Source organism: Rhinolophus sinicus, linkage group LG04, assembly GCF_036562045.2.
Source record: "Rhinolophus sinicus isolate RSC01 linkage group LG04, ASM3656204v1, whole genome shotgun sequence".
NCBI classification, from domain to species: Eukaryota; Metazoa; Chordata; class Mammalia; order Chiroptera; family Rhinolophidae; genus Rhinolophus; species Rhinolophus sinicus.
Window position 1 is genome coordinate 77278175 of NC_133754.1, and position 17498 is coordinate 77295672.

Genomic DNA, 17498 nt, shown 5'->3' on the forward strand with positions numbered 1-17498 from the left:
ACCTAGTAAACAATATTTGGGAACAAATGAGAGCTGCCATGGTTCTTCTTCTGTTCCCCCCAATGTGTGATGATTGCAAGTTCTGCTGACTCTTCTCCTTATAAAAATCTATATTTGGGACAGTTGCTGACTGCATCAGTTTGTGTTCCAAAGAAGCGGACCCTGGGACCCCTGAGACAAGTATTCAAGTGCAAATAGTTTATTTTGGAAAGGATTCCAGGAAACAGATATAGGTAAGTTTGGAAGTGAGACAGGAATAGATGGCAGCCAAAAAAGGTGTGTTATTAAGCATATCACTTTGTGGACAACTGGACCTTAACTCCAGTGGAGAATTCTGAGAGTCAGTGGAGGGTTATCCCACCCAAGGGGCAAGGGAGCTTTGGCTTTTGTACATAATTCCTATCAGTCATTGGTTGAGTGCTGCAGGTGTTGGGGTGAGGAAGTTAATTCTCCCGTACTTTTAGTCTGCCATACTAACATCCTTGGGCAGACAGGCTCTGGAGCCAAAGAAAGATCTCAGGTATCACAAAGCCTGCAGAGTGTGCTACAATGGTAAGGCATAAAGAGATATGGGTGGGGTACCTTTATCACGTGTTACATGGATAATCTTACTCTAAGAATATATATTTAGTAAGACAAATCTTAATACGAGGTATGATTGAAAAATACGGTGAATGTTTACATTTTAAGAAATTTATTACGGTAAAAGACACATTGCCATTAATCCCCCTCAGATGACCCCCTTTCACTTCAAATACACTTATTCCAGTTCTTGCCACTTTCTGAAGCAGTTCTGGAAGCCCTCTTTCATGAGTGTCTTTACTTTATCCTCCATAATGACAATGCTCCCTGTCACACATCACTTCTGGTACAGCAATTTTTGTCAAATAAAAACATTATGGTGTATCCTCATCCATTTTATTCACCAGATCTGGCACCATGTGACTTCTGGCTCTTCCCCAAAGTCAAAATGGCCATGGAAGGTAAACATTTTGAATAGATTCAGGACATCAAAGCAGCCATGACAGTGCAACCAAAGACACTCATGAAAGAGGACTTCCAGAACCGCTTCAGAAAGTGTCAAGAATGGTGGGATAAGAGTGTTTGACTAGAGGGGGAGTATTCTGAGGGGGATTAATGGCAATGCGTCTTTTACTGTAATACTTTTTTTTTTTTTTAATTTAAATAAATTCACCGTAGTTTTTGATCACACCTCATACAGTGCTAGACCCACATAAATATTAGTCTAGAGTAATAGATAAATCACAGATTTTGGAGTCAACACAACCTGCGTTTAGTTATAATCTCTTCTATATACCTGTTTTGTGACCCTGAAAAAAAATTTCTTAAGTTCTTTGATTTTCAGTTCTTTCACTCATAAAAGGGTGTAATGCAAAAGACTGGTGAGAAGAGTAAATAAGAGTATACCTGGCACATAGTCAGCACTAGAAAAGAGATTTACACCCTTTTCCTTCTCCTAGCTTTAAGCCAAAACAATAAATTATGGAATTTCAGGCATCAGTAAACCAGAAGGAATTTGTATTGAGGGCATAAGGAAAAGGGAAGAGAACTTTCTGGCATTCTTGAATTACAGATGGAGGGAACACCTCTTTGCCTTACTTCCTAGTTTTAAGTTTGAGAGTCCAGGAGAGTGCAGCATAAATTACAGAAATGGAGAAACTAGAGAAAGCTGTTTTGGTGCAAGGATGATTAATGAAGCAATTCAGTCAAATATTTGGATATTTAATCCATGAGAGGTTAATGATTTGAATATCGCCCTAGATTTTAACAACATATTAGCTCACCTTAAGCATTTTTAGCAAATGTATTTACACGTGAATAGAGATCACTAGATTAGAGTTGGAAAACCCAAGTTCAAACTCCAACTCTGCCACTTTTTAACTGCAAATAAACAAATCCTTTGACTTTCATAAGCTTCAGCTTCCTCACCCACAAAATAAAATTATGCCTGCTCGCTCTGGATCATAAGGGGGTAACATGAAAAGTCTATGTGAACGATAAAGTGCTATTAAAAGACATGAATGTTGTTGGGACTGCAAATTGGTGCAGCCACTATGGAAAACAGTATGGAGGCACCTCAAAAAATTAAAAATAGAACTACATTATGACCCAGTAATTCTACTCCTGGGTATTTATCCAAAGAAATCCAAAACACTAATTCGAAAAAATATATGCACCCCTATGTTTACTGCAGTACTATTCACAATCTCCAAGACATGGAAACAACCTAAATGCCCATCAATAGATGGTTGGATAAAGAAATTGTGGTACATTTATACAACGGAGTATTACTCTGCCAGAAAATAGAATGAAGTCTTACTATTTGCAACAATATGGATAGACCTAGAGAACATTATGCTAAGTGAAATAAGTCAGACTGAGAAAGACAAATACCATATGATCTCTCTTATGTGTGGAATCTAAAGAACAAAATAAATAAACAAACAAAACAGAAATAGACTCATAGATACAGAGAACAAACTGATGGTTGCTAGATGGGAGGGGCGTTAGGGGATAGGTAAGAAAGGTAAGATTAAGAAATACGAATTGGTAGTCACAAAATAGTCACGGGGATATGAAATACAGTATGAAAAATACAGTCAATAATGTTGTCAAAACTATGCATGGTATCAGATGGGTACTAGGCTTATCGGGGGATCATTTCATAAATTGTATAAATGCCTAACAACTGCACTGTACTCCTGAAACTAATATAAAATAATATTGAATGTCAAATATAATTTTAAAATATATATGTAAATATATGTTTATATATATAGTCCATATATATGTATATATAGTCATGGGATGTAAAGCACAGCATAGGGAATAGTCAATGGTATTGTAATACGTATGTACAGTATCAGATGGGTAGTAGAATTGTTGGGGTTATCACATTGTGAGGTGTGTAAATGTCTAATCATTGTGTTGTTTTGACATACCTGAAACTAATAAATAAATACATAAATAAATAAATAAAGACATGAACATTGTTACCATTAACATTAAAAAATATTTCTGGGAGATTTCAGTCAGGGCAAGATCATTATAAATACAGAGAGTGCCAAAAAACGTATGCACAATTTAAGAAAGGAGAAAGCTATTAAAATTGTAATACTCAATATATACCAATAATAGAAGATAAACACAAGTCACGTTTGACTTCTACAATTACAAGAGGTGCTCAAAGTGGTTACCATCAGTATCTAGACCCTTCTGATTACGGCGAACTACTGCTTGAGCAACGTTGACCAGTGTCCATTTGTATACATTTTTCTGGCTCCCCTGGTATTTCCAAATCTCGACAGCAATAGGATGCTAACATTTTTAAAAACCTCAGACATTTTCAATAAAATTTGGTGACAAGTTTTACTTAGGCACCACAGAATAGCTGTAGGTAGGACCAAACCACCACTACCAACAAAACCTGCTCACAACACTTAGAGGGTTAGCAACTGTCCGAGGAACCAAAGGGAAGAGGAAGGAGCAAGCTGATGGTGCCGGAGCGAGTGATGTGCTGCTAAATTAGCTCTTCAAACACACACAAAACAAAAGCAAATAAACACAAAACTCAGAAACCAACTTGACTCCAATGTTTGCTGATTTTCAGGGTTTAAATACTCCACCATAGTTAATGTCGCTGATAGCAGACTTGGGAAGGGCTATCACAATCTAGTCTTGCCAATCAGTGTAACCTGAGAGCTTTAGAATCCGAGCCTTAGAATCCCTGCTGAGAGCCTTAGAACACAGACTCTCACAGACTCTCCACTCTGAGAGGAAACTGGAATGACCTAGGTCCTCAAGGATCTCATAAATACTCCACAGAAATCCTATTCTAGGAGGAAAAACACCTACCCCGAGTAAAAGCTTCTGGCAGTAGAATCTAAATTGATCAGAACAGGGCACTGGGTGTAACCAGAGAGAAGGTGCAAAGAAAGAAGATCTTATGACTGGGGGCGAAATACACGGAATGAAATACTTTGACAATGGAGACACTTGTGAGCCAAAAAGCTACCTTGGTCTATCCCCTACTCCCTACTTGACAACATTGTTTTTAAATTACAAAGAAACCCATCTTACATACATACAAACACTAAAAAGAAATGTAATCAAACTCCCATATGAAGATATTTTAAGGAAAAAGAGAAAAATGAACTGATTACTGTATCAACAGATAAGAAGGCAAACCAAAAAAAAAAAAAAATGGCCACAAAACAGATGACAATTGTTTCCTAATATAAAATGAACCCAAACAATTTTTTAAACTGAAGGAAGTTACAGAAACATGGCATAAATATGATATATAAAGTTCAGAAATGAGGCAGCAGCTAAACAACAGGGATGTGTCAAATAAGAGCTGAGAGAGCTCAGACAAAGTTTTAGAAAATATTACTTTATGAATTGAGACTAAGCTAGAAGTTACACAGGAGCAAATAGACATCACAGAAAGCACAACAAGGGAAATTGAGATTAGGAAGGAGAAAATTAAGAAATCAAACAGAAATAAAAAACAAAAAGGACTTCTAAAAAGATAGCTGTAGAAAATAGGCAAAGAAAATGCAACAGTGTATAACTGGCGCTCCTGAAGCAGTAAACAACATCAATATGTCAGAACAATGCTAACTGAAGAAATCTTTTATGAAATAAAGATTTTGGAGCATATATATTGAAAGGTCACACTATGTACCTGAGAAACTCAGCCAGAATGGTCCATACTGAGACACAGTCAAATTAAACTACTGGAATTGAAGGATAAAGAAAAAGTCATATGGGTATCCAGACCAAAAAAAATCAATTATAATGGAGAAAAGATCAGATTTGTGTCAGACTTGCTAGCAAAAACACTTCATAACAGACAGCAGCGTAACAATATATTTATAAGACTCAAGGAAAGAAATGTGAGCCAAAGATGGTATGCCCAGGCAAATTTTATATCCTTCAAGAATAAAGGTCACAAACAGTTATAAACATGCAAGTTCCATATAGTTCTTACATGCCCTTCCAAGGAATCTATAAAAATGAGCTCCAGACAACCCTTCAAAATAATCACATGAAGCTTCAGTACAAAGTCTTTGATGAGTCTTAAATATATTTGTCCATAGAACTAAGACTAAGAACTAATGGGAATAAAAGTGGAAGAAAGTATTTCAATACTTGTGATTTGACAGTGTAAATATAATACTAATAATAACAATGGAGAAGGAACAAAGTATGAGGAAAGTAGAATAAGCTCAGTAAGTAAGTCATAGATATTAACTATGAGTAACAGACTATCACTTTAATTTTGATGCTGGATGAAAAGGGAGAGAAAAAAACTACATTTGCTAATTTTATTATTACCTATAGTTGTGGACAAATAGAGTATATATATAAAAAGAGGGGCTTAATGGTGTTAAACAAAGATACTATTACAAAAATAAAGATTAGAACAAAATTACAAACTTTTCTAAATATTAAAAGCAATATGGATACCAAAAGCAAAGCAAAACAAACAAACACATTGTGAAAGCATAAAAAAATTTTGTTATATATTATAAGGTAATATGATAGACTTGTAAGAAATGGAGGAGAAATATACACATTTGCTTAAATTTGCAAAAACAAAACCAAGGAAAAAAATAACCCAAAACTAATACAAAATGGTTACCCTTTGGGTAGTGGTTGGAACGCAGGAGATAATTGGGATGGAAGCGAGACTTAAGTGAAATGTACCATGTTGTATTAACTTTAGAAACATCAAATTGTTTACATAATTAAAAATAAATTAAATAAAAAACAAACAAACCAAAAATAGAAAGAAAACCTGAAACTATGAACGTAACTACATTTAAAGCAGGTGGCATCACCATATAGAGAAAGCAATTATTTAAGTGAAACTTTAAAACAGAATTTTTACTGCATATTGTTAGAGTAATGTAATCTAAGGACACAAAGAACACCAAAGAAATTTTAAAAATACAGTTAGTGTTTTAGTAATATTGGTATTCTTATCTTTAGACTCTTATAGTTTTAATGCAGGGTAAAGTAAAGAAGTAATTGTGTTAATGTTGTTAGGACCTAAGATTTTCAGCATAAAAGAAAAGTAAAATAAGCTAAAAAAAGTTTTTAAGTAAAAACCATGTAATCTTAAGTCTGAATTGGAAATATCAGTATGAACTCATATATTTTTTTTAAGAATGTAAAAAGTATTCCTGCAAATTATTTTGGGATGCCACCTCAAAATGGATCATAGACTTAAAAGTAAAAAAATAAAATAAAATAAAGTCTACAGTAGTCCCCCCCTTATCTGCAGGGAATATGTTCCAAGACCCCCAGTGGATGGTTGAAACCAAGGATCGTACCGAAACCTATGTATACTATACTTTTTTCTATACATACCGTACACATTTACGATAAAGTTTAATTTATAAATTAGGCACAGTGAGAGATTAACATCAACTAGTAATAAAACAAAGCAATTATAACAATATACTGTCATAAAATTACGTGACTATGGTCTCTCTCAAAATATCTTATTGTACTGTACTCACCCTTCTTCCTGTGATGATGTGAGATGATAACCGGCCTATGTGATGAGATGAAGGGAGGTGAGCGGCACAGCCTTGTGACCTAGCGTTAGGCCACTACTGACTTTCTGATGATATCTCAGAAGGAGAATCATTGAACCATGACAATGTTGTGTCTTCCACGCACAAACTGAATGCCTTTTCCATCTTAACTAAGCACTTATCACTCACTGTGGCCATAACTTTGGCAGGTTGAGGTGTAACAGCAAAACTAGCATGAATTTCATTTTTCTTCTTCACAATTTCACTAATAGAAGATTCGTTCTTACTATGGATCTTACTAACCTCAGTATATGATTGTTTTCTTATTACGTCAAGAATTTTATTTTACCTTTTCACTTAAAGGAAGTACTTCACAGCTTCTCTTTGGCACATCTGAATGGTCAGCATCACTACTCTTGTGATTTGGGGCCACCACTAAGTAAAGTAACAAATGAACAAGTGACTTGAACACAAGCACTGTGATATCTTGACAGTCAAGCTGGTTACTGAGATGGCTAATCAGTGAGTAATGGGCAGCGAGCATCTACAGCGTGGAGACGCTGGGCAAAGGGATGATCATTATGCCCCAGGTGGGACGGAGCTGGACCCATGAGATTTCAGAACAGCATGCAATTTAAAACTTATGAATTGTTTACTTCTGGAATTTTCCATTTAATATTTTTGGACCACAATCGAAGGATCATTTGTGCCCTAAAGGTACCTACAGTCTGTATTTTGCTGATAACATTCTTATAGTGTTACTAAATATTTCCCTGTATTTCCTGTAAATTGGTAGTTAGATATAAAAGCATGACCAAGAATTATGTTCATGTTTTTGGCAAAATTACTTCATACGATTGTGTGTTTCCATGAGGAAGCATAGAGTGTCAGGGCTGTCTCTTTTTTTGTGATGTCCCAAGCTACTGATGCTCATTGCCGAGGTTCATTATTAGCTGGAATGCTCCTATAAAGAAAAAAATTATTCTATCAACTATTTGGTTACCCTCACGTAACCAAATTCATTTAGGAATGGCACGAAAAAATGCTTCATTTTCCCCTTTATTTATCAGTTTTCAATATAATAAGATGGCTCTTTAACATCTTCCAACATGGCCAATAAAGTTCATTTGTGTGTTTCTTTTATTGGCGTGCCATTATGAACTCATGGATCCATTGGGAGCCTCTTCAACCTGGCTCCTAGGTCACTTTGGCATGACTCCAGCAATATTTGATAACTTCCCTGGTTTCTGGTATGACAAAATGTTCCAAGCTCATCTTTACATTTCTTATCTTCAGACGTGGAATCAGCAATTTCTACAAGGATTAGCTGCCTTTTAATTCCATTCTTGGCAGGAAGTACACATTAAAAAAATTTGTTTTTCTGCTTGAGCAGTAAATAAATCCTCGTTCAACTCTAACAAGTACTAACATCATTGACAGAACACCTATATCCATGACCCATCAATTTCCAGCACAAAAGTTCCTGAAGGCATCCAGCTGGATTTCTGCCTTGTCTGGTTGGAGAGTTTCCTCCCTACTCAGTCAATCAATAAGGCAGTGGTTTGGGGATTCTCTCTCTTCTCTAACTCCAGTTCAATCACTGAGTTTGTATTTCACCCATATGACTGTTCTTAGTAATGTGCAAGGACAGCACTGGCCTCACACACCTGAGCATCTAAGTCACCTCCCGGCCACTTACAGCTGTGTACCTCTGTACCTCCTGAGCTAAGCACTGGAGAGAAAAGAAGTGAACAAAGAGCTTCTGTCCGGTTGGAAGACAAGAATGAATCTTTCAAAAAGTCACAAGATGGACAGTCTGGAGGAATACAGAAGGACACTTAAAGGGTGTGGGGGAAGGTGGAGACGCAACTGAACCTTGAAGGGACGCTATAGCAGAGACGATGCTCTGTGTCTCTCACACCTTTTCCCGTCCTGGGCCCTCAGGAAGATGGTGGAAGATGGCATTTCCCTCCTCTGACCACTGGAACGTGGCTGGACATTCTAAGTTTGGCCTTTGCAAGGGAAAATAATGAGCCCTCAAAAATTTCCCTTGTTTGTCTCCCTCCCTCCACACTCTGGCCCCAGCATCACCTCACAAGGCCTGTGCCTCTGGAAGGATGCTACTCACACAGGTCTCTGCAATCGCAGCTCATAAGCAGCCATCTGTGCCTCAGAATTGAGTAGAATATTCCTTGTCTCACTTAATAATGCTTTCATCCAAAGGGAACTTCAGGGTTACATTTTCAGACATGTTGGATCTTTTCAAATCATACAGAGGATGCCAAAAAAATGTATATACATTTTAAGAAAGGAAAAAAACTATTAAAATTGTAATAATATATACCAATAACAAAAGATGAATAGAAGTCACGTTTGACTTCTGCAATTAGAAGAGGTGCTCAAAGTGGTTACCATCAGCGCCCAGACACTTCTGATTATGGCGAACTACTGCTTGAGCAACGTTGACCAAAGTGTCCACTTGTAAACATTTTTTCAGCACCCCCAGTATTGCTAGTGCGACTCCTCTGAGTAGAAGTTCCCAAATAGGAAGACAGAATTCAGTGCGGAGATATAAATTGGATAATCACTTCCTCATCCTAGAACATTACACAGCCGTCACACCTGACCTCCTGGGTGACTGTCACAGGTCACTAAGGAACAGGATAATGCACTGAGTCTTCCCACTGGTGCTGTGATACATTCCTTTTAAAAATAACATGTATCATTTTTTTGTTGTTAGAAAAAAATACATTTAGTATAGGAAAAAGTTTACAACAGGCGATGCGAAGAAAATTAAAATTACCTATAATCCAATAATCAAAAAAATTGAGCTTGTTATATATACATCTGGTCTTTTTCCTTTGGGTATGTGCCTGTGTAGTGTTTTGTTTTGTCTAACAGAACAAAATCGTATCACACATACTGTCTTCTAACTTGCTTTTTTACTTAACAATATATAGCGACCATTATCCCATGTTATTAAATATTTTTCTATGGCCAGAACTATATATCCAGAATAAAGGTGATTTCACCAGGGAGGAGGGCCCTTCCTACAAAAGCAAGATTTGTCTGTCAAGGCTCAGGCCCCGCTGAGCTCTGTAGATTTGCCAAACCAAACAAAAGGAAGAATGAAAGAGGAACTTGGGTCGGGCGGTGCTGGCATCAGCAGTGCAGGCGACTCTCCCTTCTGGGAGCGGAAATGCCGGAGGCTCCCAGTTTGCCACGAGGCCTTGCTTGCCACCCACTTGCTGCTCTTATTCTCTTGCCTGCTTTTCAGATGCCCTGGTCGCTGTCATCTGGAACTCAGAGTTTCTCACTTGTCTTCAATATGCATCGGAGGTGGATGGTAGTGAGGGGAGCTTGCAAGGGGAGAGCGTTAGGACACCTTCAGAAGGTGGGAGACTCTAAGCTATCTATACGCACCCTTTCCCTTTCTGGACCATGTTTTCTCTGGAAAGGAACGGTAAATTTAATGCTGCTTCACCTCCTCGGTGGGCTTTGCAAAATCCTTAGAAGGCATTTGCATTATGCCTCGGAAACGCCATGGGGCGGCGCTTGTCTGAGAACTGCAGCTGTGCCAGCTTTCTCGAAGGTGCTGCACCATATTTAAGACACAGGTAGACACCAGCGGCGCAAACGTGCGCCTCAGAGGCACTTGGGGGATTGTGATCTCGCCACAACTCGGCGGTGCTGCCACCTCCGGCAGATGACCGGGTCACCGCAACCCCGCGGCTCAGGCGCGAGCGGAGCGGGCAGGGCGCTGCCTGGGACCCGTGGCCAGAGAGCTGCACTGCGGGGCGGGAATGCGGGACGCACTCAACCAGCATGAGCTTCTAAAGGTTTTTTTCAGCTAAGTACATGAAAGTCTGTTCCTTCACAGCTGGGTTCCTATTTTAAAACATAAAGGTTTATTGTCCTGAAGTCACCCGGCCTGTCGGACCACTTTAGAAATTTCTTTCTGCTCCGCAGAACTTGGAGTCAGTCAGTCATCCCACCTCGTCCTGGGTGGTGAGACAGTGTTTTTCACGCATGGGAGCTTCACCCAGCCAGCCTCGCTAATGGGGCGGCCTGGTTTCATTGTCTGTGAGGGACAGGGAAGCAGCACTGGAAAAGAACAGTTCTGCTTACCAGCGCGCTCAGACTTGACTTTCAGAACAGTACACACTCCAGTACTTGATAGAGGAGGAGGTATTATTAACCTGAAAAACAAAACGTTGTGGTGAATAGTTCTGTATATTGACCAAGACTCTCTCCTTTGACCAAACTTGCATCAGGCTCCTCTGACCCATCTGCTCCAAGAGGACCCACCTTGCACTTCCCTCTCTCTGTGGGGAATTCCATTTGAACAAGAATCCTGCTAAATTAGTGCAGCAGAAAACCCTACCCTTGGTCTCTGATCACCCTGGCCTGCCTTCAGCAAGAATCCCCATCTCTGTTGTTTCCTCTTGACGATTTTCTGTCCCCCGACCCCTTCCCTACTCCTTGGCTATAACCCCCCACCTGTGCTCGTTGCAGTCAGAGCTGAGTCCCATCGCTCTCCCCTACAAAGCCCCACTGCAGTAGCCCCCCTTGAATAGAATCTGCCTAACCATCCTGAATAAGTGTCCTGAATAATTTTTAATGTGCGTGTGTGTTGAAAAATCTATCATTGAATGATTACCTGTTTCCAAAGAATTAATAAAAAATACATTTATTAAACATGACTTAATCTTTCCCTCATGTCAGGCTCTTGTGCCATTTTCCTAAATCATTCAGAACATCTATAATACAGATTTTTAAAAGTGCATGGTTAATAAAGGTTTGTTTATAGGAGTGAATTTCTCTGTTTGTAGAAACTATCTTGTTGACCATATCTTTACACCTGTAAATTCCTTGTAAACTTTTTTTCAAACCAGACACTTTAAACAGGGGGGCACTGCCACATGTATCCCTCCGTTCCTATGAAGCCAGATGGAGGGCGCTGGTCTCCTTTAGAGAAGTGGACAGGTGCTCCCACAATTGTCAGAAAGCCATCACACCAACCTGACATTTCTGTCCTCCAGCCTTTTATTTATATGATTATTTCCTAAAAATAGGGAGAAAAAAGTGAAGGCAAACAAAACCAAAGCTCTTGAATAACATTAGAGATAGTTGAAGGCACCAACTCATTACTCTGAAACTTACAAAGAGGGAGCATTGTTATTAAAAATTATCTTTCCTATAGTAACTGTATTTTAGGGTAATTAAATAGACCTATGGATGAGGGAAAAAAGTTTCTATACGAAATAATTCTAGCCAATAAATGCAGAATAGCATTTTTAAAAATTATATTCTGCAACTTCCAATTAGTAAGTGACCCCAGACAATTGCCAGATGGAAGTTTAGCTGAATTTATAATGAAGAGATTAGGCTGTCTCACCCTTTAAACCCGTTGACAAAACTTAGCCTGCAGGTGAGACAACCAGCCACTGTGTGTAGCAATAGGACGTGTAGCATATCATCTATGAGGTGTAGCTACAAAACAAACAAACAAAAATGCAGGAAGACAGGCAGTAACTCAGGGACTCAGGCAAGCTTTGAACGCTAATTCCCCATTTATTGGAAATACAGGGGATGGAGAAACAAGTTCAATGACACCCTGGGAAGCAATCAGCCAACACCAGAATGTGGAACATTTTACAAAACAACTGACTCCCATATCTTCAACAATTCAATGATAAAGGATAAAAAGGGGGAAGAGACTGTTCTACATTAAATGAAACTTAAAAAAGACTTAAGAGGCATAAATATAATGATGGACCTTGTTTGGATGCTGATTCAAACCAACCAACTATAAAGACTGCTTAGTCAATCAGGAAAATTGAATATACATTGTACATTAGAAAATCTTAAGGAAATATTGGTAATTTATTAATAATGCATTGTGGATATATTTTTAAAGTCCTTTTATTAATGGGTTAAATTATATGAGGGGAATTGATGTGGTTATAAGACGACGTAGATGGCAAAATATTAATGGTTACTGAAGCTGAGTACAAGCATAGAAGTATGTTCTAGTCTCTACTTTTGCGTATGTTTGGAAATTTTCACAATAAAAAATAAAATGCAATAAAGGATGGCAATCAGAAGTGGAGAAAACATTGTAGTAAAAACTAGTCTGAGCAACTAACACCTCATAAAAATGATGAGCTCCTCCTGTCCTGTTTAAATAATCAAACATTTCATCATGAATGCGGGATTTTTTCCTGTTACATTTGGCTTTTGGGATTCAGTCCTTTGTTGAGACAATGGTTGCTGATTATCACCCAACCTCCAACATTTTTCAAACTAGAATTCTCCAATCTGATGAGCATTACAAAGCTAAAAAGAAGACAAACTTCATCCCAAACTCCTCGAATTCCAACAGAAAAAGCCCCGCTCTCCAGAAAGTGGTGACAGCAGCAAGCCTTCAGTTTTAAGTGAGTTTCACTCCCCCCTTAATTCTCTTACCACTGAATACGAATCTCTTGGGTATGGAAAACAATGCCAGCTTTGTCAACAGTGGACAAGTCTATTCTAAAAGTACTTGGCATGTGACAGTGCTGACAGGAATGGATGCCAGTCAGCACAGCCTTCATCACCTGGGATGCTCTTCCTTGACTTTGTTACAAACATTTCTATGTCCTCCAAAACTCAGCTCACATAACATTATCTATTCAAGGATGATGGAAATGCATTCCCATACAACACAAAACAGAATCATTCTATCATGACTGAAAACAGCTCCAGCGTCACTCCTGCACGAAGCCCTACCTCACTGCTGCTTCCTCACTCACACCCTATAATCACCTCCACGGTGGCTCCTTTTTACCGTGTGTCTTTTTTCATTATGAAAATATTCAGACATATCCAAAAGTAGAGTGAAAAAAGCCCCACCCAGGCACCCTTTACACACCCTTAACAGTTATCAACATTTTTCAGATCTTATTTTACCTTTTCTCCCTAACCTGCTTTGCTGTTTTGTTGTGTTTGTTTCTTGGAGTATTTGAAAGCAAACCCCAGACATCCTATCAGTCCAGCAGTCTCGTAGCCGCTTCTATCGCATTTCTCACACTGCAGTGGCTCCTTGACATGGTAGTGTCTCCTACTGACCCCTGGTCTTCAGGAATATGGTTCCTTCATGGCTGTAGAAACCAGTGTTGAAATGGCCCATGGTAGGCGCTCGAGAAACTCCAGCTACTGTTGGAATATCTGAGTGACCCCAAGCCAGAATTGTCCAGCTAAGCCCTTCCTGGATTCCTGACCTACTGAAACTGTAAAAGAATGATTGTTGTCTTAGGCCATTAAGTATTGGAATGATTTGCGTTTTAGCTAGATAACCAGAGCATCGGGCAAGTCATTTAACCTCTCTGTACCTCAGTTTCCACATCTTTAAAATGGGGATAGTAACAGATCTACATTGCATTGGGCTTTTACTAGTATCAAATGAGGTAAGAATATAACCAGCTGGCACACTGTAGCACTCAATAAGTGTTGGCAATTATATGGGAAAACACAGCTTAGAAATCCTAACGTAATAACGACGATATTTACAAGTTCTCATTTGCCAGGCATGCTGATACATTTCGGAGAAGGGTGCATTCCATAAATGAAAAATCAACTTCAAGGCTGCTATGAGTTTTGCATTCTTTCAATGACTGGGGAGAAAACAGAATTTAAATAATCTCTCAGCCTATAATTTGCATGGTAGATACACCCTGAAATGCAGAAGTGCTTCCCCCGCTGGTAAAACACGCTTCAGGAAGCAGAAACAGTAAGGCCTTGTGATTACTTTCTTTTGTTCTCAGGCATAAGTAAATTTGATCTTTGAAGAAAGCCTGAATATAATTAAACTATGAACTTATTTTCTCTTTCATACATACATGAGATTTTATACTCACTTTGTGAATTTTATGCAGTGCTTTAGTAGTGTGTGTATCTGAGAAAGACTGTTTGCTAAAATAAAAAGGACGATGGTTACGGAGTTCACATCACGTGATGGCATGAGTATCACTAGTTAGATACATTTCAAAACAAACCCATAAGCAAGATGAAGAGCACATTTGTATCTGGGGACCTGCATTCGTCCAACAATCTCTAATCACTCATGTCGCACCTAACTGCTTCTTGAAAATTAGTCATTACTATCAATTCACTTCACCATTAAATAACACAACCCATCTCTAAGTATTGTTTACACTAGGAGCCAGGATGCTTTAGGTGCCTTTTCTGGGGTTTTAGGTCAAGAACGGAAGCTTTAGAAAGGTATTTGCTGGGACCTCATGGACCCTCCCCATTAAAAGGGTAGGCTTAACTTTTTCCATTTGCTGTGTTTTTCCCTTAAAAGTACTCTCTCTCACCCATTGCAATGCCAATGTGGAAATTACAACTCAGAATTCCTAACAACTATTATTATGGAGAGTATCAACTGGAAGACTTTTAATATTGTGGGTGGAGACATAACATGGGCCGTGAAAGAACGACTAAATTAAAGCAAAAGTAAAAAAATCTTTCCTTCAAGTAATGTGAAAGACATTTTTAAAAAATTCAATCCTCTATTCTTCCGTATATCTTTTTCTTAGTAAAAGCTGTTTCATGAAACTGAAATCAAAGTAAAAATAAATAAAAGATATATACAAGCATGTTTGAAAGAGAACTTATTTATTTACCTCACTATTTTCTTTTTTACAACTCCTACACTTTTAAATAAAAATTTTCCAGGAAATCGGGCAATTTTAAATTAAGATATTTTAACAAAGAAAATTTTCACAATATGATTTTTATTTACATGACTTTTCAAGAATTTTAAATAGTTCTTTTCAAACTGCACAACAGAATGAAAAACTCTTATTTCAATCTTGCATCCTTTTCAAAAACTTTTAGTTTAGGAAATGATGACAGTAACCAGATCCTTGCAGTTTGGACCCTTACAGATAAAGATCTTATTAACACTTACAAATACAAACCTGCCCCACAAATGAGCCTCATTTTGGCTGCGAGCTGAACCTATCTGACACATTTTGATGGTAAGAAAGATATGTTTTAGACAACTTAGATTGCTTTGATGAAAACTCTCTGGAAGTTTTCAGTATCAGTCATGCAACTGCTTGTAAGTTCCTGTGGACATGTTGTGAGCACACACTGAATTTCTGAGGAAGGATTATCTCCAGCTTAGCCAACCGAACAGGGACTCTGGGGAGTCAGAACTTTGCGGAGCAGATATCAGTGCTTTCTCTTCTCCTTGTCGAGTCATAATGGATGCTTCCTTCTCCTCAGATATTGCATGTGCAAATCACTTTTACAAGAATTTACTATTCATAAAATGACTTTCAACAGTAACAATGGTCAGACACCCTTTCGTGTCACACTGACAGATTTCAAATATTTATTTAGTGAAACTATGAGAGAGGATAGATTCTCCTAATATTTTAAGCATGAGTTCCTCTGACTAGTTGGTATAACATCCATTAAAAAATAGAAAAGATTAACTTTTGCCATGACCAAAGTCACCGTTCACAATGAAAAATATATAGTTCAGTCCAGCTTCTCTGTAAGAACAGCCAAGGGCCAGACTTGAACATCACGCAGCAGCAATAGACGTATCATCCATGAGTCGACCCTGTGGCTTTAAAGTGGGAAAACAAAAGGGGTTTACAAAATAATAGTGACAACACAAACTTTACTGCTTGAAAAAATTTTGCAATTCTTAGAACTGTTTCACAAAAATCAACACGTGCAAGTTATCAAAATAAAACGTTATTCTCCTTCTTTCACCTCGTCCTCTTTCTTCACTGGAATGTGGGGATGACAGCTGTGTGTGTAGGTGCTGCCTGTTCCCTCTGACCCCACACAGACATCAGTCACTACTTCTCTCATAGCCCGGTGTTCTAGCAGCTGCTGCCAGCCTATCACCGAGGGCATGTGAAAGGGAACCTAACACCGTTGCTGCTTAAGTAATAGTTGTATTCTCTCCCTCTCTTGCTCAGGGCACTCCTGTGTCTCAAGCTCTGACAGATAAATTCCTTGGGGATTCAAGAAGGTCTCTCAATCTTCTGTTTGAGAAAAACTGATTCACAATGAACTGTGGGCTATCTAACAATGAATATTGCAAGGACCAAAGCAGCAGATAAAAACAAAAATTTCCCTTTCTCTGAGGTCACTGACTAAAAAAATTTAAAACATCGTATCAGAAAGTAAAGGCTAAGAATGAATAAATTGTACTATAACTGCTTTTAGGTGTAAAAATTCTGACAGGTTAGCAACACCCCAGAGTAGAGTAGCTAAAAAAATGAAATTCTCAAAAGTAATTTTGTTTTATTACACAGCTATACAACAGCAGACCTTTGTGGGGGGAAAACGTGAAAGAGGTGGTATTCAGGACTTGAAAAAGAAGTGTTACAATTTCACCACCAAAAGCCATTTGCTGTGCTTTAACCAGAATGATTCCTGCGGGATTCTCTGAGGCAGTGAAGAGGGATCCCCCACTTTCAGTTTGGTTGCTGTGTGGTTGCGTGCAGGTACACATGCACGCATGTAAGTACGCACGCATGCCAATATGCACACACGCAGGTGTAAGTCAGCTCTCTGACATTCAAGGCAGAAACGGAATGAAAGAAAGAATAGGGGCCTGGTCTTTATACTTCATGTAATTTTTTAGTACTGATGGAGGATTTTCAGTTTTAGAAGCAGAATAATGGCTCAACCTTGTTAAATCCTTATCAAGCACAGCTTTACAAACAGGAGCAGCAGACAAGTAAGTACATCACGCAATCAGAAAACTGAAATTTATTTTTCGAAGGCAGAAACACATTGACCCAACCTTGCTCTAGGGCAGCTCTGTCCAAACCACCTTTCTGTGATGATGGAAATGCTCTGTATCAGTGCTGTCCATTACATGGTAGCTACTAGTCACACAAAACTCCTGAGGATCTG

The 17498-nt window shown here is 38.5% G+C and overlaps 1 protein-coding gene across 2 annotated transcripts in view; it reads right to left on the bottom strand.

Annotated features, from left to right (window-relative positions):
* Positions 1-15210: 15210 nt before the first annotated feature.
* Positions 15211-17498, bottom strand: part of TRAPPC11 (trafficking protein particle complex subunit 11) — a 43355-nt gene continuing 41067 nt past the window's right edge. For both annotated transcript variants that reach the window (XM_074329855.1, XM_019736172.2), the window contains exon 30: positions 15211-16191. In XM_074329855.1, the coding sequence (XP_074185956.1) occupies positions 16147-16191 (45 nt within the window). In that variant the 3' untranslated portion in view covers positions 15211-16146. The remainder of the gene's footprint in view (positions 16192-17498) is intronic.